Here is a 26,989-nt window from a genome sequence, read left to right on the forward strand (position 1 = left end):
TCCCTCCTGTCACTTTCTCGTGCCTTATCTCTCAGAACCAGCCTTTTCAAAAAAGTGGTTCATGATCATGGGCTTCTCCCCTGCCTAAATGTCGTCACGCTTGGCAGCCGGCTTCTGTCCCTGCTGCCCTGCCAGGTGGCTGTCTGCAGTCCTGAGGCAGCTGCGTGTACACGTGTGCTTCTCCCTTCTTGTCTCGAAGCGTGGGGCTGGCGGTGTGGTTTAGCACGGTGGAACAACGTCCTGTTCTTCTCGGCATCTGGGACCCTGCCTTCACGGGCCTCACACTTTCCTTCCTGCCCCTGCTCCTTCTCGCTTCTCTTTCTCCCACTGCTTTCCCCTTGGTGCTCAGCCCGAGGCCTTGCTCCATCCGTGTGCTCCGAACGTGCCTGTGGTGTTGTCTGTTATCTCTTGGAACAAGCAGAGCAGAGAACTTACTGCTAACACATTGGAATCCATAGTTAGTGACTCTCCAGAGTCTTCTGGCCCACGTGCCCTCAGACACCTGTGCCTTTTCCTGATGTGATGTACAGTTTTTACAGCAGAAACTCCCAGCTCTGACATCAGTCCCACAGTCAGAGAGCCCTCTTGCAGCCGGGTGTGTGGGCTCTGCACCCCAGACCCGCGACCTTGCACCACCGCCACCTCCTCTGCCCCGGAGTTTCTGTAACACAGGCTTCAGCTCTCGGCCCAGACGACCCGTCACAGGCGCCGTCAACCTTGTGAAGGTCTTGTGACTACAGTGGGCGGGCAAGCGCTGGCATTGTTCACGCTGGTGGGGGAAAGAAGCTCAGTGTCTAGACCTCAGTGTTGTTTTCTCTGGGATTTCCTGCTGACCCTCAGAGCCTCCGGGTGTCCCACGAGCCCCCTGTGGGCAGCACAGCTCTGGTGGGTCCTTTGGGGCCCCCACAGCACTATCCTTGACTGGGGCTTTCTGTCCACAGACGCCATGGCCCTGAACGCCGAGGAGAAGGCCGCTCTGATAGCCAGCACCAAGTCCCCCATCTCCTTCCTGAGCAAACTCGGGCAGACCATCTCCCGGAAGCGGTCTCCGAAGGTGAGGGGAACGGCTTTTATTGGTGGCAAAACCAGTGGCGTGGTGTGGTGACGAAAACAATGCGGTTTGGTCCCACCCTTGCTGTAGGACAAGAAGGGGAAGGACACAGACGGAGCCGGGAAGAGGAGGAAGACCAGTCAGTCCGAAGAGGTGAGAGCCGTCTGGACTTGGGGTGATTATGCCGAATTGCCCTTTTTGTATCAGACCCTTCACTTTCCAACTGGTGTCGCCAGGTCATGGGGAGATGCTTTCCTGTGGGCTTTGCCTCTGATTTCTTGGCGGCATGTGTGAGCCCCGCTGCCCAGGGCTGGGACGATGCTGGCCAGCCGCCGTGCTGGGTGCTTGCTTGCCACATGCCAGCCAGGGAAGGGCGCACGCGGCTCCTCTCACGGCCCTGTCCGGTGTTGCTGTTGACCAGGAGGAAGTGTCCCAGGCCTGCAGAGGAGGGCGGCCCATGCCGGGGAGCACTCTGACTGACAGGAGGACCGATGTCGCCCTTGGCAACCAGAACAAAGTCAAGTACATGGCGACCCAGCTGCTGGCCAAGTTTGAAGAGAACGCGCCCCCCCAGTCCAGCGGCCTGAGGAGACAGGTGAGCCCTTCTCACACCTCGCCGGCCATGCCGGAAGCGGGGCTCTTCTCGGCAGAATGAGGGTGGGGCTCCTGGCTGAGCCTGGTTCTAACCATTCCCGTCCGACCGTGGCTGACCAGAGCTCTCAGCTGCTCCTCTGGCCTCGTGCTCCCCTCCATCTGAACCAGCAGAGAGATTTTAAGTGTGTACCTCTCTTCGTGTTTATGTTATAAAAGAAGCTCATGCTGTTGAGAGTGCGGGCCGCACGCTAGAGGTGGTTCAGCAGCCTAGTCCCGTCCTGTTTCGTGACCGTTGCCTCTGGTCTGTCTTAGCGACGTTGTTCTCACGGCCAAGGCCGTTTTTCACGTGCACGTTCTGTTCTGCTCCTCTGGGGACTTAGGTCACAGCCCATGCCGGGCTGTGGCGGCAGCGCCTGCGCTGTGTGCCGGGCTCACCGGCTCCTCCTCGGGCTCACACACTTGTTCTTCAACCGCTGGACACGGCCCAGAGGTGACAGACGTCCTGGTTAGGAAGTGGCTCTGCATGTTGCAGGCACCTCCCATGCTCTCCTGAGCCAGGTGGAGGTGACAGACCTTGTGTGGCTCCTCGTGAACACTGACCCACGTTCCCCAAGTCCTGCCTGAGTGAGCTGCGCGGGAGCCTTGCAGGCATCTGTGCTGGCCAGTGTCTCTCCTCTCGCTGGTCTAAGAGCTGCTGGGACATCCCACGAGAGGCAGTGCTGGGGCTTTGCGGTCCACCCCAGGTCACCTGCCTCCTTCTGCGCTGCGTCAGCGGTTGTCCTGTGGATGGAGGTGGGGCCTGGCCTCTGCGGGCAGCTCACCTGGAGCCCCAGCTGCGGCTCACCGAGAGGACGGTGCCTGTTGCTGCCTGTTGGCTCCGGCAGCCTGCCCCGCCCCCTTCCTGGGAAGGCTGGCCGCCTCTGCCACAGGGACCTGGCATTCTTGGTTTTCAGTGAAAGATTAGTTTTCCCAACCAGAGTGAGTGGCCGAGGCTCAGAGCATGGAGCTCAGGAGGAGGAGGAGAATTGCAGCTTCCGTCTCCCAGTGCAGGGGTTTTGTTTCCTTCATAAGTGCAGCTGTCTGAGCATGAATTCCACGTCTCCCTTACCCCATACCTCCCAGTACGTAGGTGTGTGTCTGTCCTCCACGAGTGCCTTTTGTGTCTCCTACCTTAATATATTTTATTCTGTTTTGTCTCCATGTCCTGTCCCCACCCCCCGCGGCCTGTGTCGCAGCTGACACAAGTGCGTGGGGCTGGCCAGCCGTCCTGCCGCCCGCCCGAGCAGGGCCGCCCTGCTCCCACCCCACAGTGGAAACAGGTAAAGGACCTGCCTCAGGACCAGAGTGGGTGCTGTCTGCAGGCTCCTGCCATGTCTCTCCTGAACCGGCCGGACGGGGCTGCCCTTTGAACCCAGCCAGGCCTGGGACTTGTCTGCTGGTCTCAGTGACAACTGGGGAGGGTAGCAGCCCAGGTTGCACTGCGGACTCCTGTCACTCCTTGGGGTGAGCATCCCGTTAGCGGGTGGGCCGTGACTCGGTGTTGGAACTCGCTGGGGCTTTGTGGCCAGTCGCTCATTGCTCTAGCCTTTGGGGTGTTGCTGCTATAACTTAGTCCCAAGCTGGCTGCTGGCTAAGGGGCCCTAGTGACCACTGGAGGGGATGGCCTGAGAGTGGGGCAGGGCAGCCTTTCATGCCACACAGGAAAATGTCATCCAAGAAACCGTCTTGAGCTCTGAGTTTTATTTGTTTCAGATCCTGGACAAAGGCTTATGGGCGTTTTCTTGGTGTTGTGTCTACGGTTAAAGCGCTCCTTTTAGAAATTCTCGCTAACAGGGTTGTAGGACCTCTTGGCAGCTATGTCCCGTGAGCAGTGAACAGTAGGTCAGAGGGGAGGGATAGGGCCTCCGTGTGCCCCTCCGTGTTGCAGCAGCCGCCACAGCAGCCTGCACGTGCCTCGGGTTTGGCACCATTTAGGAGTGAAGGTCCGAGAGGTCAGAGGGATGGACCCTCGGTCCCCCTGTGCTGCAGTGCCAGCTGCCGCTGGGCAGCACTGAGCAGGGGCGGGCAGCAGAGTCTTACTGGGCAAAGTGTTTCTTTCTAACTTGTCTTTTCACACAAGGCCACGTTGGAGACTGAGGTAGAAGTTTGGGGACAATGTCCAGGCTCAAGGAGCCCAGCAGCCCCCGTCCCTCTGCTTGGGGGCCCTTCTGGGGGTGGGGGGCTGCACTGGAGATTCCCTTCCCTTCCCTTGAAGGCTTGGTGATCTCTGGCTGAGTGTCTGCTGAAGGGCAGCGTGACCTCTAAGCTAGACCTGAGGTCCAGACCTCATGGAACCCACAGGCAGCGAAGGTGGGGGCGGCTCCCACCCATGCGGACGGGTGAGCGAGTGGCTCTGTGGCTTGTGCCTGGGCCACCATGGGTGAGTGTGTGGGGATGTCTTGGGCAGGAAGTGTGACCCGAGGGGCCTGGCCCCGCTCTGTCCTGGTGAAGGCCGTGGCTGGAAGGGGCATCGGGAGCTTGTGTTTGGGGTCCGCACGTCTCCCGCTGATGAAGCAGACGGTCCCAGTCTGTGACAGAGCACCATGGCCTCTCTCGCAGGCTCTGTGGGCGGGGCCTCAGCGCTGACAGTCAGGCCATCCCTGAGGGGTGGGTGAGCGACCGGGCGCAGAGAAGTCCCCCGAGGCCCTGGTTCTCTGGAGGTGGGAGCTGTGCGTTTGGTTGGCTGTGGGAGGACTCGTACCATGTTCCCCTGTAATTTTTCCTTAACACCAAGCAGGGACGGGATGGGTTCAGGAATCTTGGCCTTGTAAGTTTCTTGGAAATTTTTTCCAAAAAAGATAGGTCACTAGGCCATGTGATGCCTCAGACACTTGGAGACAGAGGCCCTAGAGGGCGGGGGGCACTGGGCCCTCTGCTCTGATCACCCTGGTTGTGCCCCCCCCCCCGCCCTCCCCCCGGGAGTGTGGGGTGTTTGGCAGCACCTGGTCCTGACTCACTTGTCTTCAGAGCGCGCAGAGCCGGCCAGGTGGACCTGGGACCAGTTAGCCTGGAGGATGGCTGATGGCACTGCTTGCCAGGGACTTTCTTGTTCTGTCCCTGTCTCCTCTTTTCTGTCCTTTGATCTTAGCAGTGGGTCCCATAGACAGGCACACGGTGCCTTGTCCAGCCTGGTGTGTGGGAGGTGGGGCACATGGTGATTGTTTCCTGACTCCCACAGGGCTCTCACAGGGAAGGGGTACAGGGAGAGGGCAGGGTAGGGAGGTGTCCGTGGGCACAGGTGTGGTTTTTCAGGTGGTGAAAGATACTCAGTTTTTACGTCCTAGTTCCTGCACTTGTATCTCCTTGGTAGCTTTCCAGAGCCTTCCGAATATGAGTTAGGGGTCTGGGGAGAGGAGCAGAGTCAGGGGCTCCTCTCAGTCAGCCCTGAGGGCCAGTGCTACTCTGCTCCTGCTGGGGTGCAACAGACCCCTGTGTGGTGGCCTGGGTGCCCCTCCTCCCTGCTTTAACCCACTTCCCAGATGGAACCCGCTGAGAAAAACAGGGCCTGGGTCCCTGATGTATAGAAGGGGCTGCTCCGTGATTGGGCCCTGACCACATGGTGCTGGGTGTCGGGGGGTTGGGGGAGGGGGGTGGAGGCGCAGGGCAGGGCCCCTTGGTCCTTCCGGAACCAGCTGGAGCATGGCCAGTCTCACCGGTCTTCTCTCTGTTTGTGTCTGTTGTGCAAAAGCGGCGGGGAAAGGAGCGTTCGCGGACGTGTCCCAAAAAAGTCATCACACTCTCTCCACCCCCCACTCCACCTCCCTGCGGGGCACGTGGCGGCCAGCAGGTGACCTTGTGTGCATGCTCCCTGTCTGTCTGTGTCATCTGCCTGCCAGCCCCGGTCAGAACCCCTCTCTCCAGTGATAACTGTCATGAGGTAGACCAGGGGCAGCAGGCAACCTTTACAGCTACACACGGGCACATTCCCGACTGGACCTCAGGAGAGTGCTGCTTGCATTCAGACCGGGGGGTTTCGTCCAGTTCTGTGTCCTGGGGATACAGTTCCTCACTCAGCCTGAAGTTCAAACTGCGCTGTCAGAGATGAGGCCAGAGCCCTGGAAGGAACATGTGTTTATGTGACCCCGCCTCCAGCAGCCCCTTTGGCCTCACTGCTCATGGGATGGAGCTGAGATGAGATTTTGGGAGCTTTGGGTGGGACTGCCCTGCAGGCTGGCTTCCTTCTGGTTCTGAGCCCTGCCTCTTGCTGATGCCACTTCTGCCACAGACCCCAGCCCTTCCCACCCCCACCCCAGGCCCGCCCTGCGAGACCGCGCTGCAGCGGAGCCCGCGGCAGGCATACGGTGCTAGCGAGCTCTCTTCCACAAAGTTGGTCTTTGTTGTGTTTCCCTGTAAAGTAGCACACCAGTTGTAGAGGCTGGGCCTGTGGGAGGTGCCCTGTTTCAAGGTGACCCCTCCGTCACGGGCCTGGATTCCAAAGGCCCCGTCTGCGCCTGGGCCTGGAGCTGGCCGCTGTGCTGTGGCCTCCCTGTGCCTGTCTCCGCATGAGAGCCAACATGCAGGGCGGGCACCATGGCCCAGGTCCTCTCCCTGGGTGGTCTCGGGCCATTCTCACAGGAACCTTGTCCATCTCACGGAGGAGGAGCCTGAGGCATGGGGCAGGGCCCACCCAGGGGGACACAGGCCCAACTCTGGCCTTGTCCTGCCTGGACCAGAGGAGCCACAGCGGAAGCTCTGGGCCAGTGTCCCCAGTGCGAGGCCATACGGGACCCCCAGGCACCTTGTCCTATGGCCCTCACATGCGTGTCCCCTTGCGGCAGCACAGGCAGCCCTGGCCCCGTCTCCCAGGTCCCTGTTCAGCATGTGCATTTCCCTGCTCACAGGAAACCCTTCCAGGCTTTGCCCCTTTGTCCCCCTTTTGTAAGTGCTGCTTCTGCCCCCCGCTCTTGTACAGGGGCCTCTGCGCCCCGCTGTCCCCTCTGGATGGTGTGACATCTTCCACCTTTCAGCTCTGGAAAGCTTCCCCTCCTAACCCACCTCCCCCCAGACCTGCCTCCTATTGTCTCTGGTCTTGTGCCACCTTTGCGCTGATTAGTCCTTGTCCATCAAGCAGCTGCCCTCGCGGGCACCAGGCGGACAGCTCGGCTGTGCACAGCGTTGTCCTGAGGGCACGGGTGTGATGTCGGTGGGATTGGGGTTCCTCGGGCTGGGGCTTGGTGGGGGGCGGGGGTTTGTGTTGACATTAACTCTGAATTTCTGGCTGTCACTTAGCAGATCCAAATAGAGCTTTAGATGGAGCTTAAATGTCTACTTTGTTGCCAACAGACGTACAGGTACTGTGATGCCGACCGCCGTGGAAAGCAGAGCGCCCACCACAAGCGGGTAAACGCACGGCCCGGGCCTGGATTGCTGAGGCCACACGGACAGGGCACGCAGGGGCGGGAATGGCCCTTCTCACCCTGCTCGTTGCACGCTCTTGTCACCCAGCTGAGAGCCGGCATCCTTTTAGCCCCCAGTGGTGACGGTGCCAGCAGCACACGCAGCTGAGCGTCCGCCCAGCTCTCGGATCAGACAGGTCCCAGAAGCCTGGGTCGTGTTAAAGGGTCCCATGGTGCCTGTGGCAGCCCCCGTTCCCACTCCAGTGTGCATGACCTCTTAGGGCACGGGGCTAGGTCAGCAAGCTGGGGGCCTCTGCTCAGCTCTTCGGACAGCAGTGGGGCCTGAGGTGGAAATACTGAGTGTGCTCTGGCTGGCGTGAGATCGGTCGAGTGAGGAGGATGGGGGGTGGGGAGGTGTGATGAGAGGGGGTTGCAAAGGAAAGGCTTTGGCCAGTCTTCCCTGAGACACCGAAGGGGTGGAGAACGATGACCCCGGGCCATTGTATGCTTTGATGGAAAGCAGAGGTGCCCGTTTTAAAAAGGCCGCTTCCGTGGTGAAAGCTCTTTGTCTTTGCTGTTACCTGTGAAGATGGCCGTGCAGGCACTAACTTCACATGGGCCTGCGACCGTCCTCCCCACCCCTCCTGCCTCAGCTCTGAGCCGAGCAGTCCTGGCTGCGCAGGGACGTGGTGGCTCCTCGGACCTGGTGCGAAGCTTGTCCCAGGCCGGGTCCCTGGGCCTGCATGGAGCCAGAGGCTTGCGGTCGGGCCCCCGGAGCACGGCTTCCCTGCACAAGCTCCGTGCGCCAGCCTCTGCATTTCCAGTGAGCGGGGCCGCGCCCTCCCTGTTGGGGAAGACGCAGTTAATGAGGTGTTGGAGGTTTTCACTGAGAGGACGAGCTGGGGGGGGTGTGGCATGAAAGGAGAAGCTGGCGTCCGGGCCGCTGTGCGCAGGAGAGGGTGGCGGGAGGCTGCAGGGCGCTGTCCTTCCTCTCCCCGAGGGCTGGTTTCCAAGGTGTCTGTGCAGGGCCCCGGCCTGCTGCTTCTGAGGGTCTCGCGGGACATCCCGTGGCCGCGCCTGCACACTCGCCACCCCCGGCCCACCCTCCCCACGAGCCCCCACTGCTCTGCCCTGCCCCCCAGGGAGCTCATCTGCTCTCCTACCTTCTGGTGGGTCGTCCTGCTCTGCGGTGGCCTCCCCCAGCCCCTCCGGGCGTGTGAGCTGGCCAGGCATTGAGAGCGCAGGCTGGTGACGCTCACGCCTCACCCCTCTGAGCTGTGACCTTTGTGTGGGCTGCTGGGAAACCGTACAGTTCTCGTTTGCTGAAGCTTCTGCCACCTTCTCTGTCTCCAGGGACTGCACAGGCCTGTCCCTGCGGGGACCCTGCCCACGCTGTTCACGTGCCACATGCCGCCAGACCAGGGCTTCACGTCTCTTCCTGTGAAGACTGCTGGGGTCTGGCCGGCTCCTTTTGGGCGGGTTCTCTGAGCTCTGCCGGTAGGAGGAGGAAGAGCCACATTGCTGGCTGTGGTGTGTGGGACACTAGCTTCCCCTCGACTTCACTCTCCTGCCCAGGAGAACCCCACTCAGGGGTGAGAAGCTCCACAGAGGCCAGAGTCGGGGGAGCAGGACCCCGCCCTCGCCCCAGCCGTCACATAGCCAGTGTCCACATGGGGCAGGTGAAGTCGGGGCACCAGGCAAGAGCAGATGGACGTCAGGGGGCTTGTGGCTCTGTGGGCGAGCCCCACCCGGCGGCCCTGGGAGCAGGCTGGGGGCGAACTGCAGGCAGGCCTCGTGCGAGCCACGCGTGCTACTGGTGCTGAGAGCGTTGCTTTGCCGCGTTGTGACTTGGTCGTGGTCTGAGAGAAACAAGCCCCGAGGGGCTGGCTCTGCAGGTTCTGGTCAGTGTGAGACGCAACGCTCCCTCTGACCCTCTTCTCCGTCTTGTCTCTTATAGCCAGAGCCTGAGCCTTCTCGTCGATTCTTTGTAGACCAGTGGGAGCTTTCTCTTAGTCTCCGCTCGGCCAGCCGCCCTGCCTCTCCCTCCTCTGACTCCCTCCGACAGGTAGCAGGCCTGGGACTGGGCAGAGCTCTGCGTGCCCTGCCTCTGCTCACCCCACCTGCCCGTGTACCACCTGGCCCCAGGGCAGTGGCAGAGCTCATAACTGACCCATCTCCTGTGGGGGTTTGTGTGTGTGTGTGTGTGCACGCGCGCGCGCGTACAGTCGCGTGTCCGTCTGTTTTCCACATGCCGTCTGCAAGCATGCACCTGCGTTAACGGGGCTGCTGGCTTTCATTGGATCAGGTCCTGTGGACATAAACGCACTTTCATTACAGTTCAGCTGTATCAATAACGTAAACACTTATCAGCCATCGGCTCCAGGTGTCTTTATATTAACGTGTGTTCACGGGTCAGTTGAAACTCTCAAATGGCGGAACCACGCAGAGTCCTGGGTTCCTGCTGAGTTGTGGTCATTAAGGACTGTGGGCCTGAACCAGCTGCACAGCCGTGGACAGAGGACGGAGGGTCGCAGCCTTGCTGTCTCGCGCCCTGTGCTCAGGCCCGTGCAGGCCGCACAGCAGGGGCAGGGGAAGCAGGCACGTGGGCGATGGCAGCCGGACTAGCTTGGTGATGGCTGCGTAGGGAGGAAGCCGCCTGCTCTTTACACCAGAGGCAGACGCAGCTCCTCTTGGGGGGACGCTTGTCCCCATCGCCACGTCCCTGGGGCCTCAGTATGACCACGGCCTCTGCACACAGCCGGCCCTGAGCTGTCCCTGCCGACCCCAGGCTGCTGTGACGGGTGTGGTGTCAGGGTGTGGGAGACGTGGAGCAGCCTCGCACCTGACCCCTGGGCCAGGCCCTTAGGCGCCCGCTGCAGGTTAAAGGCGCGCAAAGCCCGCCCCCACGCACCAGCTCCGCTCTGCCGGTGCTGGCTGCTCTCTGCCTCAGCTCCCCTGGGGACCCTGAGCTAAATAAGTTTTAGCGTGAAGGCCATTTGTTTTCTCAACCACTGACGTGCAGTTGGCTCTTCAGTTCCTGCTGAACCTTGGAGAGTCGCTGACCCACTTTGACGTAAAGGCGGTTTCCCTCCAGGGCTCCCTGTGTGTCCTGTCAGTCCTGCTCGGTGACTCCCTGCACATGGCTTATGTGTCTGTCCTTCTAAACGCTTTCTAACCCCAATGACCGGCTCCCCAAGTCAGCTGCTCCTGCAAGCTCTACATCACATAGTTCAGGAGAGGAGTGTCCCATGCATGAGGTATCTTGGCTGTCTCCACATGGAAGGGTCACCTGGACGTGGAGGCCCCAAAGGACGGCCAGCGAGACTTTGAACTCATTCCCCAAGGCCAGGATCAAAGTGGGGTCCCCTAGCAAGAAGGTGTGCAGTTGAGGTTGGACATTTCCTCCTGTTATGTCTTCAACATTGCTGGAGAGAGGATTGAGTTGGGTGGTCTTTTATCTTTTTCAACCTATAAGAAAAGTTCCTCTAGAATAGAAACATTTTTTTAAAGGTCTTATTTATTCTTAGAGGGGGGAAGGGCGGGAGAGAACCATTGACGTGTGGTTGCCTCTCATGTGCCCCCAACTGGGGACCTGACCCACAACCCAGGCATGTGCCCTGACTGGGAATCGAACCGGCGACCCTTTGGTTTGCAGGCCAGTGCTCAGTCCACTGAACCTCACCAACTAGGGCTAGAAACATGTTCTGACTTCCCAAGACTGAAGGGAACACTTGTCTGCTGCTGGGTGGGGGGGTGGGCACTGCAGCTGAACCTGAGCGGCTGCCCCGCCCGGGGGCCTGCACCCAGCACAGAAATGTCGGCACAGATGGGCTGACTGGGGTCTTCCAGACAAGCCCGGGAATGTCGGGTGCATGTGACAGGGGTTACGAGTGAGGCGTTAAATCCGAAGGAAGGAGGTTATCTGTTAGCCACGTAGAGAGTCCGCCTTTCCAAGGATGAGCTTTCTAACTGAGGAAATAACCCTCAGGCCCTCCTGAACCCTGGCCCCTGAGCTGCTGTCAGCCGGGCGCTGCTGTCGGGACGGCATAGCCCTCCCGAGTTCTCCGTGTGATCTGAGTCACTAGGACGTAGGCTCTTCTCACTCTGGTCCGTGTTTGCATCCATCCCGTCTGCCCTCCCCCGTGCACAGCACTGTTCTCCAGACAGACACGACCAACCAGGCCCTCCCCTCCTGGGCTCGGCTCCCCACTCTGCCGTCACTCCGTGTGGACACTGACACCTGTGCTTCCCTGCTTGTGGACACCGTGTGGGCATGGTTTGCTGCTGCACCTCGTGTTCACTGGACACCTTTCCAATAGTTTTTTCTTAATTTGTTTTTTCCTTTTCATTTCCCTTCTGGTCATTGTGTAATCTCTGACCAATAGAAGTACATAAAGATGTACACAGGTGGAGTGAGCTCATTGGCTGAGCAGATAGCCAATCAGCTTCAAAGGAAAGAGCAGCCCAGAGCCCTTCTAGACAAGAAGGAACTGGTAAGCTATGTCCTATGGATGCCGTGTCTACCTGTGGCACAGCTGGGGCAGCCACACCTGCCTGTTCTGGAACCGTGGAGCACGGGAGTCAGTGTGTGCCAAGTGGGGCTTCACTGCCGAGGTGGTCTGGGTTTTGTAACTGGATTCCTGGGACTCTGATGGCTGTTCAGCTGGAACACAGTGTGGGGAAGCTTGATTGCCTTCTCTGAAAGTGGCTGCTCTAGAGTCCAGGCCCCCCATCCACACAGAACTGTGTAAACACTTAATAGGCATTTTTATGTGACTCTCAAAAGCAATTCTGCCCAAATAATGTGGTTTGATTTTTATGTAACTATAAAACGGACTCATGGTTTCTTCTCGGCCTCTGATTCACATGGACTCAGCAGTGCCTGGTGCCTAGCGCTGTGGGGGACGCGGGACAGTCACTTCGGCAGGGCCAGGAGCAGAGGGAGCATCTCAGCCTGCCTCGCAGCAGGTCCCATAGTGAGGCCTGTGTCCCAAGAGGTGAGCCTGAGACAGTGCCTTGACATGCCCCCTACCCCCACCGCAGGGCTCCATGAAGAAGGAGTTCCCACAGAACCTGGGAGGCAGTGATACATGCTACTTCTGCCAGAGGCGGGTCTATGTGATGGAGCGGCTGAGCGCCGAGGGCAAGTTCTTCCACCGGAGCTGCTTCAAGTGCGAGTACTGTGCCACCACGCTGCGCCTGTCAGCCTACGCCTACGACACCGAGGACGGTGAGTCTGTTTCGTTCCCTGCGTGCCACCACCCTGCCTCTCCTGACCCTCTCCGTTCATCTCCCCCTAGTCTTTGTTTTCCTTTAAGATGCTTAGAAACCCTAAGTCATGGGGCTCCCTCCTCGTGTTCCTCGGGGATGATGGTGATGAAAACTGTGTGCACGTCCTTGAGTCATTTCCCATCGTCCCAGACTCTGGATACCGGGAGCAGGATGTGCCTAAGTCTTGTCTGGACTTTGGAGAAAGGGGGACTAAAGTCCTGTCTCAGCTCGGCGGCACCACGTTGAAACTGCATCCCCTGCCCCGGGCTCTCGGTCTGGCCTCCCGTGGACGGCGGAATGCCCAGGGCTCCCCCTCCAGCTGCAGCATCTCTGCGGAAGGGAGGATCCTGGCCCAGGGCCACCGTCCTTTACTGTGGGGCCACAGTTAATGGGCCATAGTCACCACCCCCACGGGGACTCCACCCTGGCCTGCAGGCTGCTAGAGGAACCTGTGCCAGGCAGCCTCACAGGTTCGAGAGGAGCGAAAGCCCCTGACTCCCAGGGGAGGGAGATCGGTCCTCACAACGTGACCATGGGTCCCTCAGGGCAGACACAGCACAGCGGGGGACATGTGCGGTTAGGACTTGGGCGCTGAGGCACGCAGACTGTCCTCGTCATGTGTGGATAGGCCATCAGGAGAGGCCGTTATGGAGCCACGGGGTGGGCTGAGGAGGTAACGCGCCGTCCAGACCCCTGGGCCCAGAAGTGCCTCCCAGTGAGGGCAGGGTGTTGTTCAGGGCCCCAGTGTTTCCTCCGCCCACACGCCTGCCCTTCGGACAACAGCTTTGGTCTCCAAGGACTGGGCTGGGAAGTGGAGCCCACCCATGTCTTCTCAGCTGCTCTCCGATGCTTGGATTAGTTAGGCCTCTTTCCTGTGTCATCTGCCTGGAAAGAGGGACCCTCGCGTCTAGCCAGTGGGTCCACAGCTGTGTTTGCCTGTGGATGGTGCTCGTTGCGGCGCGTCCTCGCGGGGACACGGTAAGAGTGTGGTCGGGGCCTCAGGGCCACCTCAGAGTATGTGGTGAGGACACAGCTACGTCGTGTAGGTTACGACTTTGCAGGAGGCCAGAGACGGGACACTCGGGAGCTGTTGCAATGACTGATCTGACCTCAGGCTGGACTCAGAGACATGCAGAGGGAAGAGCCGGCACGCCTGGTGGGGGGCGGGGAGGTGGGGGGGTGGCACTGCTCTCGACCTGGAGTTGGGGGGGACAGTGGGACTCAACCTGCACCCCAACGTGACCCCGGGCGAACTGTGTATCAGCTGCATCAGCCTCTCCACAAAGAACTGGTGCACTGGACCAAAGAACGGGATTTTAAGAGCGCGTTCTCCAAGCGGATCACCGTGGGATTCAGAACTGGAACCGCAGAGCCTCAGATCAGGAAAGAAAAAGCTGGGGAAGTTGTGGCTCCGGCAAAGGAGATTACCCAGCACTCTGCCGGGCCCTTGGGTGTGTGTGGGATCAGTCCACCCTGACACCCCCAGGGGCTGGTGGTGTTATTGCAATTTCACAAGTCCGGGAACTGAATGCAGAGGAGTTAAAAGTGGCTTGTCCATGTTTGCCCTCTGCAATCCCTTTCAGTTCAGACATTCTGGGATTAGGAACTCTGGGCCAATGTCAACCCCCAGTGGTAAATTGAGAATTACACGCTTCAGAAAAACATGCATCTTTCACCCTTGTCCCTGTTTACTCTTCCTCTCAGCTTTTACTGGGAGGCAGGCTGCCTTAAAAGTAAGCTACTCTTGTTGCCAAATACTAGCTTAGCTTTGCTGCCAACTCTAAATAAGAACTCCAAGCCAGACAGTATCTGGATCTTCCCCTGCCATCTCGAGAAGAAGCACACCACCTGCTGAGGTGGTCTGTGCAGGGCCCCGTCTAGCTTGGCCAGGCCCGCCCTGACCACCACTGCAGCTGAGCCTGGGCCGCTGGTCCTCCTGGCCCCACGAAGCAGCTGGGGACACAGATCAGATGACCCCAGGCCGTGTCTGCTGTGGTGCAGACGGGATCCAGCCTTCCTGGGTGGAGCCTCTCGTCTGCCGCCCCAGATCCCTATGCCCGGCCACATTGGTCTCCTGTCCATTCTGGACACATGGGGACCTCGCTGCCTGAGGACTTGGCCCTCACTGTCTCCTCCCCTGGAGTGCATGTCCCCCCTCCTTCCCAGGATGTCTTGTCACATACATCCTCAGAGGGACGTCCGCACACCTGGCCTGCTGGCCTCACCAGCACAGAGTCCAGCCTGTCTTCCTGATGGGCCATTCCCATGTTACACTGGATCCTGGGGTGTCGTGGCGCCTGGTGAGGGGCTGATGAGGGAGTGCGGCCCAGGTGACCTGCAGCCCTCTGTGTGTTCCAGCTCCCTTTTCCGCCCACTCCCGTTTCACCACCACGGCGCCTTGATTCAGAGGCCACATGCAGTCAGTGACCCGACGGGCTCAGCCATCACCTGCACTCTGTTTGTCACAGTGACTCGGGCCAGGCTGCTGCGCCTTCTGGCCTTGCTGGGTTTTGAGGACTAAGTGAGTTGTTGTTGAACAGGTTTAATAGTATCTGGCATATGGTCAAAGTCAGGTAAAACGAGCTCCTTCTGTAATGAATCTGAGAAGCAAAAAGCTCTACCAGGTCAGTGGAGTTCGTGAAGGGGTGTAAGGACAGCTCGTCTCCTTTCCTCTGTCCTCAAGGGGACGTGGGTCTCCGGGTTACAGAAGCCGTGCCGTTCGCACAAACGTTGAAAGGCAGACAGTGTTTAAGCTGCGGTTTGACTTCAGGTTCCTGGAAAAAACAAGTTTCTGGGATGTTTTTGAAAGTTGCCTTTCGTTAGGCCCGTGGGACTGGTTTTCGCCTTGACTTTAGGACCTTCTTTCCCTCAGCACTTCCTCCCCCACCCCCAGCTTTACAGAGATGGAATTGACGCCATGTTGATTTGATACATTATTCATTGTAAACTGGTGGCCGCCATAGTATTGGCTCTTTCTGTTCTGTCACATAGTCACTGGTTCTTCTGTGAAGAGACAGCATTAAAGGTGCACTCCTCTAACAGCACTGAACGTTTGGTCCAGTGCTGTGAGCTACAAGCCCCCCCGCTGCACGTTAGACACCCCCCTCACCGGCCTCGTGCCCTCGGACCATATCCCCACCCCTCACACCTGCAGCCACCAAGCTGTCCTCTAGGCTTGTCTTCCCGGATGACACGTGTAAGTGGCATCATGTCATATTTGCCTTTGTGACTGACTTCACGGAGCCCAGTGCCCTCACGGTCCATCCACAGTGTTGCAAACAAGAGTGTGTTCTTTTTGTGTTGGTCAGTAATGCTGTATTGTGTCTGTGACCGCGTCCTCTTTATCTGCTTGCCCACCTCTCGGCTCTTGTGATTCATGCTGCTGTTACCATGATTTCAGTGTCTTTGGATAAATACCCAGGAGTGGAAGCGTGGGATCATACACTTGTCTTGATTTAATGTATTGATCCTCTACACTGTTTTCCTTAGTGACCTGACCAACTTACAGACCCACCAGCAGGGCATGGGGCCCCCTTTCTTCCCGTCCTCACCAGCACCCTTCCGTCTTTCTGTTGACGGCCCCAGGACAAGTGTGAGGAGGCACCTCATGGTTTTCATCTGCATTCCTCTGACCATTAGTGACGCTGAGCGCCCACCCCTTCGTCCACCGACTGCCATTTGTATGTCTTCTCCGGAAAACTGGTTTCTGTGCCCATCGTTTGATCCGGTCGTTAGGGTTCTGCCATTGAGCTGTGTGAGCTCCCTACGTAGTTGGGATGTTAACTACTGTCAGACGTGATTTACATATCTTGGCTCACTCAGTCAGTTGCTTTTGCATTTTGTGGGTGGTTTCTGGGGCTGCAGGAGCCCTTGGTGAACGCACCCCACTGCTCACGTTTCGCTCACTGCTGTGCTGCTGCCACGTCTAGAATGTGGCTTTCAAGACCCATGTCCAGGGGTCTGTCCCCTTTCCTTCCAGGAGTTATACAGTTTCAGGTCTTACACCTGTGGCTCCAAGCCATTCCAGATTTATTTTTCCAAGTTGCATGAGACCGATTTTGCTCTTTCCTAGTTTCCCAGCATCGTTTACTAAAGAGACTCTTCCCTGTTGAGTATTCTTGGCTGCTTGTCAAATATCAGTGGACTGTCTGTGCGTTTAGTTCTAGGCTCCTGATTCTGTTCCATTGGTCTGTGTGTCTTTTTCTGCCATGAGGACACTGTTAGGACTAGTACCGCCTGGTAAATATTGTTTGAAATCAGGTGTATGATGACTCAAGATTGCCTTGACTATCCAGGGTCTCTGTTTCATATAAATTTTAGGATTGATTTTCCTAGCTCTGTCAGAAATGCCCTTGGTGTTTTCTCAGGTCGTGTTGAATCCACAGACTGTTTTGGGTAGTGTGGATATTTTCATAATACTAATTCTTCCGTCCCATGAACTTGGGATCCTCTCCCATGTGTCTTCCTCCATTTCACTTGTCAACATGTCATTACTTCCGGTGTGCAGGTCTTTCACCTCCCTGGTCAGATTTATTCCCAAGCATTTTATTGTTTTTGCTGCTGTTGTAAGTGGGATTGTTTTATTTCTTCTCCAGGTGTGTTGTTGTTAGCCTATAGAAATGCAGCTGTATTCTTTATGTTGATTTTGTATCATGAAACTCAGCTAAATTTGTTGATTAGTTCTAGAAGATTTTTCGGGGGGCCTTTAGGAATCTCTACATAGAAGATCACATCACCTGCAAACAAAGACGGTCTCCCTTCTTCCTTTTTGAGTGGATGCGGCTGTTGCATTGTCCTGGAGGCGGCGCGGGCGGGCGGGCGGGCGGGCGGCGCTGAGCAGCAGTGGGCGGTGGCATCTCCGTCTTGTTCCTGGTTGTGGAGAGAAGGCTTTCAGACTTCCACCCCTGGGCGTGATGTCGGCCATGGGCTTGTCATGTGTGGCCTTTATCATGTGGACGTATGTTCCTTCTAGACTGACTTTGTTGAGCATTTTCTCACGAAAGGATGTTGTGCTTTGTCATATGGTTTTTCTGCTTCCATTGAGATGATCCCATGATCTTGGTCTTCATTCTGTGATGGTCACGTGGTGTCTCACTCAGCTCACCTGTGTGCGTAGATCATCCCGCAGCCCCGGGTGAAGCCCAGGGGATGCTGCCGACTGGCCCTTTCCCTGTGCAGTTGATTCTGTTTGCTGGCGTTTTGCTGGGAAGCTTTGCCTCTGTGGGTCTGTAACGTTCTGTCCTGTCGTGTCCTTATCTGGCTTTGGTTTCAGGGTGATGCGGCCTCGTAACAGGAGCTTGGAGTGTCCCCTCCTGTTCAGCTTTTTGAAAGAGTTTGGGAAGGATTACTGTTCGTTCTTCTTTAAACGTTTGGTAAAATTCACTGGTGAAATCATTTACCTGGTCCTGGGCTTTTCTGCAGGGGGAGGGTTTTGATGACTGATTCAATTTGCTTACTTGATATTGGTTTGTTCAGGTTTTCTGTTTCTTCGTGATTTAGTGGTGGCTTATGTGTTTCTAGGAATTTATTGATCTTTTCTAGGTTACCCAGTTTGTTGGCATAGAATTGTTCACAGTAGTTTCTCACCGTCCTTTAAATTTCTATGGTATCAGTTGTAATGTATCCTTTTCGTTTCTGATTTTGTCTCCTTTTTCTAAATTAATCTGGTAAAGATTTGTCAGTTTGGTTTCTGTTGTTTCTTTTTTTAAAAACAGCTCTTAGTGTTATTGATCTTTTCTATTGTTATTCTTGTGAGGTTTTCTTACGTTAACTTTGAGAACAGAGGAGCTCACTTGTCAGAGCTGCGCTTTCTCCCGACGTGCAGGGAGGCTGGGGTTGGTCTGCATCAGCAGCTCTTGTGACAGGTCTGCCCTGTCGTGTTCAGGAGCCGTGGCTGTGTGCGTGGGAGTCATGGAGAGTTGGGGAAAATGACCCTTTGTGACTAAATCCCACCCCTAGCGTCATGGGAAAAACCAAGGTCAGTGTTTCTCAAACCTTTGAATGTGGGAAATATATTTGTGCTGTGCTAGGAAACAGTTTTAAGTATTTAGGCCTCGTTATGTGCTGTGCACTCGAAGGCTTTCTGTTCCTCCTGCGTCACTGTCCACGGCCCACCGCAGGGCTGTGGGTTCCGTCTGCACCATGTGCGAACACAGTGGGGTCTTATGGCACAGCCTGAGCCGTGTGGGCCGAGGGGCCCATCAGGGTTAACTGGCATCCAGTGCCGCCCCCTGCAGACTCCACGCCTCCACCCTGCGCCTGTGTTAATTCTCGATTTCCCCAGAAAGGCTGTCCCCTCTCATGTGACCCGTCTTTGTTCTGCACACACTGCTGCTTTGTGGGCTCCCCCCACCCCCGCCAGCCTCGCCTTTCTGCTCCGGGCACTGACGGGGGCGGCCCAGTGGCTTCACATATCCAGAGGAAGCCCCCTGTTTAAGTAAATCAAAGTTTTAGGGAGGCGGACCTCCGGGACAAGAAACTGGAGCCCTGGGAGGGTCGGGGCAGGGTGATGGCGCCTGAGGCTGCATGGCCAGGAGTCAAGTTCAAAGTCATAGAGTTACGCTCACACCCCTGTCCCCTGCCCCTTGCTGCCTACAGGTAAATTCTACTGCAAACCTCACTACTGCTACCGCCTGTCCGGCTCAGCGCAGAGGAAGAGGCCAGCCGTGCCCTCTCTGTCTGGGAAGGTAAGGCTCATCTGCTCGCGGGCGTTAGGGGGGAGGTTGGGCAACAGGTCCTGCTTGCTTCAGTGTTGGGACCAGTCAGGACGCAGCCGCGGCGCCTGCTGGGTGGACATGGAGTTGCCCGTCCTGGGGCGGGAGGGCTTGCTGGAGAGCGTCCGCAGTCCAGTTTTGGGAGGGGGCCTTTCTCCGGGGCCAAGGTCTGTCTGCCCCAGAGCTGGACATGGGTGAAGGTGTCAGACCCTCCCTCCTGCTCGCTCTGTGGAGAGGGGGCCTGGCCTTCGTAAACAGGCATCTCTGAGAAAAGGACTTGGCTGTAAACAGCCTGTGCTGTCTGCCCGCTTCTTCCACTTCTTGTCTGGGAATTACTTACCTAAACCTTCTCCCTGTCTCTCTCTTCTGTAAATGAGAGTCACTGGCTCCTCCCTGTGTCTCACTGCACGACGTCACCTGGGCAGGGGCGTGAAGGAGGAGGTCTGGTGGGTGGAGCGGGGTGCCGACTCCTCGTGTGTGTGGACCGGGTCCTGGTTTTCTAAAGACAGACCTCCTGTGCGGGAGGGCATGGCTCTGGGCCATCGGGGGCCAGCAGTGAGCTCAGCAGTCAGTTGCCCTGCCAGCTGAGCTCTGTGCTTCGGGCTCTCACCTCTCTTCCCCTACGACTTTCCCAGGAGGCCCGAGCAGTGCTGCAGGACGGCCCCACGGTGGATGCAAGTGGACGTGCCAGTGCTGCCACCGGCCCCGCAGAGAGAACTCCAGGTAGCCTCGCTTCCTTGTTTGGCTGGGTGGTGCGTCACTCGCTGGGCCTGTGTGACAAGGCCAGGGGGGTGAGCCAGCACCTCCAAAGCGGCATTTCCTCAATGGGGCATCACGTGGCCCAGAACCCTCTGGACTCCTTTTTCATGTGCCAGCTGCTTGCGTTCGGAGTCCCCTTCCTCTACGGCCTCTCGGAGGTGCTGGTGCAGATCCGAGGGGAGTTTCCTGGGCAGGCCGGGGCCGGCAGGGGCACTGTCTGGTCTGCGTGACCACCCCTGCATCAGACACACGGAGGGGTCGCTTCAGGCTCTGCCCCAGTTACCAGGATCTCCACACCAGCTGCTCTGTCACCAATCAGGCGCAAGCTCCGAACCACAGGGCTCCGTGCAAGTCTAGTTGGGACTCCTGTGGAGCGTGGAGTTGCAGTGAGCACCCACAATCAGGAGTTGCGTTCACCAGAACTTAAAATTCTTGCATCCCATTGCCTGCTTAGGGATCTAGACAGACTGACCCTTGTCTGCTCTTTGACCTGTAACCACTGAAGGACGTGCCGTGTCCTGATAACTGGGGCACTTGACCTTCTCAGGAGGGCTGCGCCCTAATAGTCCTTGTGCTGCCGTTTCCTGGGTCAGGAGGTGACCGCACCATCCTGCCCCTAGAAGCAGCTGCTGTCATCTCAGGACAGGAGTTAGGGGCTCATGGGCACCACACTTTTCCCCTTAAAACTGCCTCTCTCTGCCCTGTGTCCAGCCAGCCTGTGCAGAGCCGCTGAGCGGGGCGGCGGAAGCCGGCAAGGCCCTGCGTCTATCTGTCACTCACTTCCTCTCACACAAGGCAAGTGTGTCTGAGCAGCCATTTAAAGATGCATGAAACCTGCTGCGTAGGAAGTAAAGGTCAGCTTACTCCAGGGACTATGGAGGAGGCAGCGGAGTGGGAAAAGACAAAGGTTACCCACTCAGCCTTCAGATGAAAGGGCCCAGGGCCGCTTCTTTCCCCCGTGGGGAGCTGGCGTGCGTCAGTGTGCGCGTCTGGGAGAGCGGACGAGCCGGGGCTGGCTGACCGCCGGCCCAGTGGCAGGAGGCCCAGTGCAGCGAACGAGCCCCTTCCCCTGCGCAGGCCACTTTCATAATCTGGGGAGGCTTTCTCAGTGCCCTGCGGTAGGACCCCCATTTTATAGTCACAAAAGACCGAAACCTTGAGCCCTTTCTACTCTGTCTCTAATGAAGCGCTGGCAGCCCTTTGCAGACATGGGGTGCGCCGGCAGAGAAAATAGCCAAAGGGATCGCGACCGGTGGGGCTCTGACCAGGTCTCGTTCCAGCAGAGACAGGTTTTCCAAGGAGGCTGGTACTCAAGTCGAACACCTTGAAGGACCTGAGCTTTACTTTCCGCGTGGAGTCCAGAGCCGTCCTTAGGAGGAGCGGGCATGGTGGGGCTCAGGGTGTTCTGAGCAGCCTGCACTGACTCCGTTCTCTCGGGTCCAGCTTGCCGTTCTCGTTGTCCAGGTGCAGAGCATCATGGGTTTCGGGGTCCCGTCAAGAAGGGAGAGAAGGTGAAGGTTGGTTAGACAGTCACACCCTTTGCAAAGTGAACTCCCGATCTTGGGGCGTGGGGATCAGAGTTAGCAACGTGGTTAAAGAATCAAAACAACCGAAAAAATCAAAGCCCCAAGGAAAAATCAGCCCCCAAGGTTCTTGGCTCTAAAGGCAACTTGCCTGTTGTGCACAAGGGGCTGAGGTTGTGCGTCTCAGAGAAACCACAGCCTGAGCCCCCGGGTGAGGGAGGCAGGCACTGTCCCCAGTTGAAGGGACCCTCTTGGGGGCGGGAAGGCCATGCCCGGGGCTGATGAGCCACAGTCAGCATCTGCCTCTGTCAGCGACACCCTGGGTCTGAGCTAGGTCCCGGCAGCAGCACTGTCTCCGAAGGCGTCGCGTGTTGCCAGCAGTCTGTGGAAAGGAGCATAGTCTCCTGGGTGGTCTTGATACTTTGCCACAGAGGAGATTTCCTTTTCTCCTCTGTTAGGGATTTCCTTCTTTGTATCCCAAGTGAAGCATTGCTTGGTTAACTAGAATTATCTTCCCAAAAAGCTTTAGGAAAACTCAGGGGTTTTGCATCCTTGAATGTGTTGCGGACGGCAGCCGTCGCCAAGGCCCGGGGCCCACGCGGCCCACTGCGCCCTAGACAGGTTCTGCCGTGAGCAGCCACACCGTCCCCTGGACTCCGTCCCTGGAGCCAGTGGGACACGCCACGGTGGTAGTGCCCCCTGCCTCCCTGTCTTTGCGCAGCGTCTGCCCTCTCCCGTGGGTTCTCCCCCATACGCCAAAACCACTGCTGGCACCAAAAACACGAGCAGCCACGAGTTCAAAGATGGGCCTCTGGGCCTGCTCAGCAGGGTCTTCTTTCTCTGGTGACCTGGTCTGGAAGTGCTGCCTGATTTAGTGCTGGGGGAGTTGTTTACGGTACTTCCGTTGTGTGCTTTTACTAAGAAACCCTCTCTTCTCTCAAAACCTGTAAATGCTTAGTTCTCAAGTGTCTTACGCTGCGGAGCTGCAGGTTAGGGACCCTGGCACGGAGCTGCTTTCCTGGGCCCCCCAGGACCCGCCCCGACTTCAGGGGAGACTGGACACGGCGGGCAGAGAGAAAGCCCCAGGCAGGCGCTCTTTTCCTCCTGGGTGCACGGCCCTGAGTCGCAGGTTATGGGGCCCTTTCTTTGTCCAGAGGAGTCCCCTTCACATCTCAGGTAGTGGGTAACCAAAGACGAGGGGTGCCCGCTGTGGGGAATCACAGCAGCATGCAGAGCTTTTCCTCCAGTGCAGGCGACGGGGCAGCATGGGAGAGACCCTTTACCTTCTGTCGTCTTAGGGAAGAGGCGACCTTAACTTAAAAGGGGTCTTGCGAGGACTGCCCGGCAGGGGGCCCGCCTGTCCCCAGGCGCCAATGCTGAGCGGGCGTTAGACACGCAGGCCTTTCTCTGCACACCAGCTGGAAGCACCCTCCACGGGCTGGCTCCTGTCTGGACATCTTCTCCTGGCTTCCCCTGCGAGTCCCTAACGGGCGTTTCTGCAAAGCAATTCTGCAAACCAGCCTAATGCCCCAGCCCTGCCCTGGGAGTCATAGTCAGTGGCGATGTGTGGGTATTTATTCATATACACATGTCTGTTTATAGAGCTTTAATTTCACATAGATGAGTAGGTATCTATATATTATGACCTAAGTAATAATGACAATAGTCACAAAGCTGCTTCTCAACTCCTTGTCCCTCGGTTCTGGAAATCAAGGGATCATAACGTGGTGCAGCACAGCCCTGGCCGCTCAGCCTGGGAGGGAGCAGAGCAGCCGACACCCCCGTGCAGGGGGGACGCAAGGGGGACTCAGGTCGGCAGCTCAGGCACCAGGCAGGGCACACTCCTAGCCTCAGGTTCAGAACAAGGGAAGCTCAGGTTCCGTGTGTGAGGGTCCGCAGCGAACCAGACCCTCCCCCCACTATGTTCTCGGCTCTGCTACCAGTCCCCACTTCCCGCCCTTCCACTCTGCGTAGAGGAACGGGTGGGGCGGGGGCAGCGGCGGGTGCCCGGGTCCCACCACCTCTGCCTGTCCTTCCCAAAGCCTTTGTTTTGCCCTGTTTTTACCCTGTGCTGTCTGAGTGTTTGGTGTGTTTCTTCGTGAGTTCTTAATTTAATTGTGTAACTTTGTTTCTGCTGTTCTGTGAAACTAAGGTGTGCTTTTATTTATTTATTTTTAACAAATGTTACCATTCTTATTTAAGAGAATAAACTCCAAACAGTCTTCAGGTTTCTGAGTTTTTCTTTCCCTTTCCTGTTTCCTGGTTGGAGAGTGGGAAGGGCGGGGCGGGCAGGCGGCCGGGCTGCGTGACCGAGGGAACCTGTGAGTTTACCCCTGGAATGCAATGCTCATTAGCGGCAGGGTCCCTGTGAGGTGGAAGATGTTTTACTTTGTAGCAGCTGTCGGTAGAAGAGGATGAGATGCCCCCATGTCCCACGTTTGACCGGCCAGCATGAGAGCCGAAGACAAAGCCGACAGAGGGTGGGAGTTCCATGGCACGTCCACGTGTGTGGACACATGGCCTCTGCTGCCAGCTCTGGTGGCCGCAGGGACTGGGAGCAAGCCCGCCCCCTCGTCCTCATGCCTGAGGTGCGGCGACCCTGCCGCTGGTGCCTCCCACCCACGCCAGCTTTGCTGTGGCCCAGACGCTGAGCTGGGACGTCCGGTTCTCTTGTCCACCCCAGCCTGGCGCTGTGCGTTTGTAGCAGCGGCCTCCCGTGTGGGCACGGCGGCCAGCCTTAGCACTGAGGGACCATAGAAGGCACTGTGGGGGCCTCAGGGCCACTTCTGCTCCTGCTGGGCTCTAGGGACCTGGGTGTCTGGTGTCACCATGGCCTGCTGGCCTCCTGGGACGCACAGAGCTGAGTGGCAGGGTCCTGGGTGCTCTGGGCAGGAAGTCTGCATCCCTGCAGAGCTCGCAGCTTAGCCTGAACACGGACATTTGCTGCTTTTTGACCCTCAGCACCGCCGGTTCAGACTGTCCTGGTGAGGAGGTTGAGTGGCCTCCCCCGGCCTCCTCGTTTCCACTGCCCCTCCCCCCCCCCCAGCCTGCAGTCTGTTGTTCTCCACTCTCTGAAGTCCGTCGGTCAGTATCCAGGTGCCTACACAAGGCCGCGAGGAGGAGCACAGGGGTGCGGGGCGCAGCACTGAAGTCGGTGATGGGGGGGGCCCACATTTGCGTGACCCTCAGGTTGGGGCCTTGGCAGTGTGACTGTTTGGGACGCTGCACGCCAGCATCTCCGGGAGGTGTGGCCGCAGACGGACTCTGCTGCCCGCCTGAGGACCCGGAGAACAGCCCGGGCCTCGTTTTCTGGCAGACGCTTCTGAAGTCCGGTCTGTTTTCTCCTAGATTCCCTGGTAATCTCCCCTAATAGAGATGCTCCCAGGAGGGGCCCCGCAGTGCAGACGTGGTGACAGGACCCACTTTATACTGAAAACAGGGCAGAGGGGTCCCCTAAGGCCCAGAGGGAAGAATACCCACTAGGGCCGGGCCGGACGCAGCAGCCAGGCACAGCGTCAGGAAGGGTTCCCATCCTTGCAGAGCTCTCAGTTCCACGTGCCAGCCGCGTGGGAGCCGTGGGGAGGGCGTCCCACCCGGGGGAGGCCTGGCGGCTGCGTCCCCCAACCACCACCCAGTTTGCAGCTGCGCGCACGTCGGCTGCTTCCTGGCTCTTCCCCCGTGACGCTCTGCAGGGAACGGCCCTTTGCACAGGACACCTTCCGTGGAAGAGGCGGGCCTCCCAGCTCGTACCACTGGCTCTCAGTTACTTCCAGGTTCCACCCGCCCCATGGACTCTTGTTTCCTTTTACTTCCTGTATGTCAGCTCCCACACAGTTTTGCCTACTTTGTGAACATTTTCTGAGTATTTCTGGGGCACTTTATGGCCTCCAAGAAGACCATGGGCAAGAGGGGAGTCACTGCCAACCAGGAGGGCGGCATCCTCAGAGCACCCCTTCTGCCTCCCAGAGGCCCCTCGTTGGCGTGAGGCAGTTTTGGGGACACCTTTCAGCAGAAGGGAGTCCAAGGACCCAGCTCTGCCTTGTGTACAGCAGGCTTTCCCGGGGCCACGTGGCCCACGCACCTTCGTTCATTCTGCGCATCCTCCCCGTGATGCCCACTGACTGCGCTCTTCACTCTGCACTTCTGCCAAGCGCCAGGATTGTCCCCTCGCCATCCCTGTGATTCCACTGTACAGCCTGAGCTCACGGGGCCTGGCCTGAAGCCACAGGCCTTTAATGATGATGATCGTTAAACAGCCCCTGCCAGCAGCAAAGCTCAGGCCCTGGGTCCCTGCCACAGCCCAGTCCCGAGGGAAGACGACCCTGCCAACAGGAAGGGCCCCCGGTCGTCACTGGAGACCAGCATCACCGGGCTGGGAGCCCGGGGGTCTCAGGGCTGCTGTGGGTTTTGCTGTTCAATAACAAACAGGACAGAATCGGGACCATTGCCCTGGCAAAGGCCTCAGTGAATGTTCTTATCCGGTTCTCGCGTTGTTTCAAGGCTGATAACGTCAGGAACACCACAGATATGAATCTGGAAAGACGACCTCAGCGTTTGGCCGCTGCTCAGAATTCAAACCTAAAATGTGTCGTTTGGTCGACGCTAACGGAGGCCTTGAAAGGGAGTTTGTCTCAAAGGAGCAGATCTACCCTAGTAACCAAGGAATAGCTGATGTCAACTAGGATAGAACTATAACAGCTCATGGATTGTCTCCCTGTTTTCAGAACTAAGTCAGCATCTAGAAAGGCCAGTGTTGAAGAGAGACCCGCTATACAGTATCCATCCCACCGTTCTACCAACCCAACAATCATTTGAGTTAGTAGGTTCTTCTAAAAGTAAATACTATCCTAGAGTTCCACCTAAACCAGCTCCCTGCCTGCCTCTTAGCGGGGTTTGCCTGTCTTGGGGAACCGGCACTGGGAGGCCCAGCCTCGGGGAGCAGGCCACGTGGGGCGTCCAGACTCACGGGGAGCAACAGGCTGCAGGAGGGAAGAGCCAAGGTCACCGGCTTTGCAGGGCTGCCGAGAGCTGGCCACCGCCTCCCCCTGCTGAAACGTGACAAGGGGCTGCTGGTGTTGACAACCAAGAGCCCCCTTCACCAGTCATGTCTCTTCCTCAGAAGAAATAAGGACTGAAACCAAACTGCAAACTGCTGTTTCCCTGGGTGGCTGGTGCTGGTCAGGCTCCCGTGGGAGCCGCTGTCCCCGGGACTGGAAAACGAGGGTTGTGCCGGCGAGAGCTGACCGGCAGTACTCGGACCCGGGTGTCGGGCTCTGTCCTGTGGCTTCACGTGTTTGTTCACCACCTCTCACGGGAGCTGGCGGGAGTGGAGATGGGCACACAGCCACGCAGACGGCAGGGTGGACGCTCCACCCCTGGGACGGAAGGGAAACTGTCACAGACAGGGTTTCTGTGACACCGAGCGTCAGGACCAAGCAGGGTTCTCTGGCTTTATCGTGGGCTGAGCCAGGGTCAAGGGTGGTCCCGGATCGCGTCTGGGTCTGACTGGTGGAGCCACAACCCCAGGGCCTCAGTGCAGGAGAGGCCGTATTGTGGGCGAGCAGAGAGCTGCTGACGCCGCCACAGGTCCGTCACCGAGTGTGTCGCTGGCCCTGGTTCTCCCGGTCCCTCTGGGGTTTCTGTCCTTGTGCACAAGGCCTGCCCCAGGCCTGTCTCAGTGATCCCCTCAGAGAAGATGGAGTG

General features: G+C 58.0%; 1 protein-coding gene across 1 annotated transcript in view; it reads left to right on the forward strand.

Annotated features, from left to right (window-relative positions):
* Nucleotides 1-26,989, forward strand: part of MICAL3 (microtubule associated monooxygenase, calponin and LIM domain containing 3) — a 76,486-nt gene that overhangs the window by 13,691 nt on the left and 35,806 nt on the right. Inside the window, exons 13-23 of the mRNA XM_090258262.1 lie at nt 942-1,054; nt 1,142-1,204; nt 1,473-1,646; nt 2,881-2,964; nt 5,373-5,471; nt 6,968-7,024; nt 8,978-9,085; nt 11,406-11,513; nt 12,064-12,250; nt 18,889-18,977; nt 19,640-19,727. Coding sequence (XP_090114388.1) covers nt 942-1,054; nt 1,142-1,204; nt 1,473-1,646; nt 2,881-2,964; nt 5,373-5,471; nt 6,968-7,024; nt 8,978-9,085; nt 11,406-11,513; nt 12,064-12,250; nt 18,889-18,977; nt 19,640-19,727 — 1,170 coding nt within the window. The remainder of the gene's footprint in view (nt 1-941; nt 1,055-1,141; nt 1,205-1,472; nt 1,647-2,880; nt 2,965-5,372; nt 5,472-6,967; nt 7,025-8,977; nt 9,086-11,405; nt 11,514-12,063; nt 12,251-18,888; nt 18,978-19,639; nt 19,728-26,989) is intronic.

The sequence above is a fragment of the Furipterus horrens genome, unplaced genomic scaffold, assembly GCF_987537825.1.
Source record: "Furipterus horrens unplaced genomic scaffold, mFurHor1.1.pri manual_scaffold_12, whole genome shotgun sequence".
Classification (NCBI taxonomy): Eukaryota; Metazoa; Chordata; class Mammalia; order Chiroptera; family Furipteridae; genus Furipterus; species Furipterus horrens.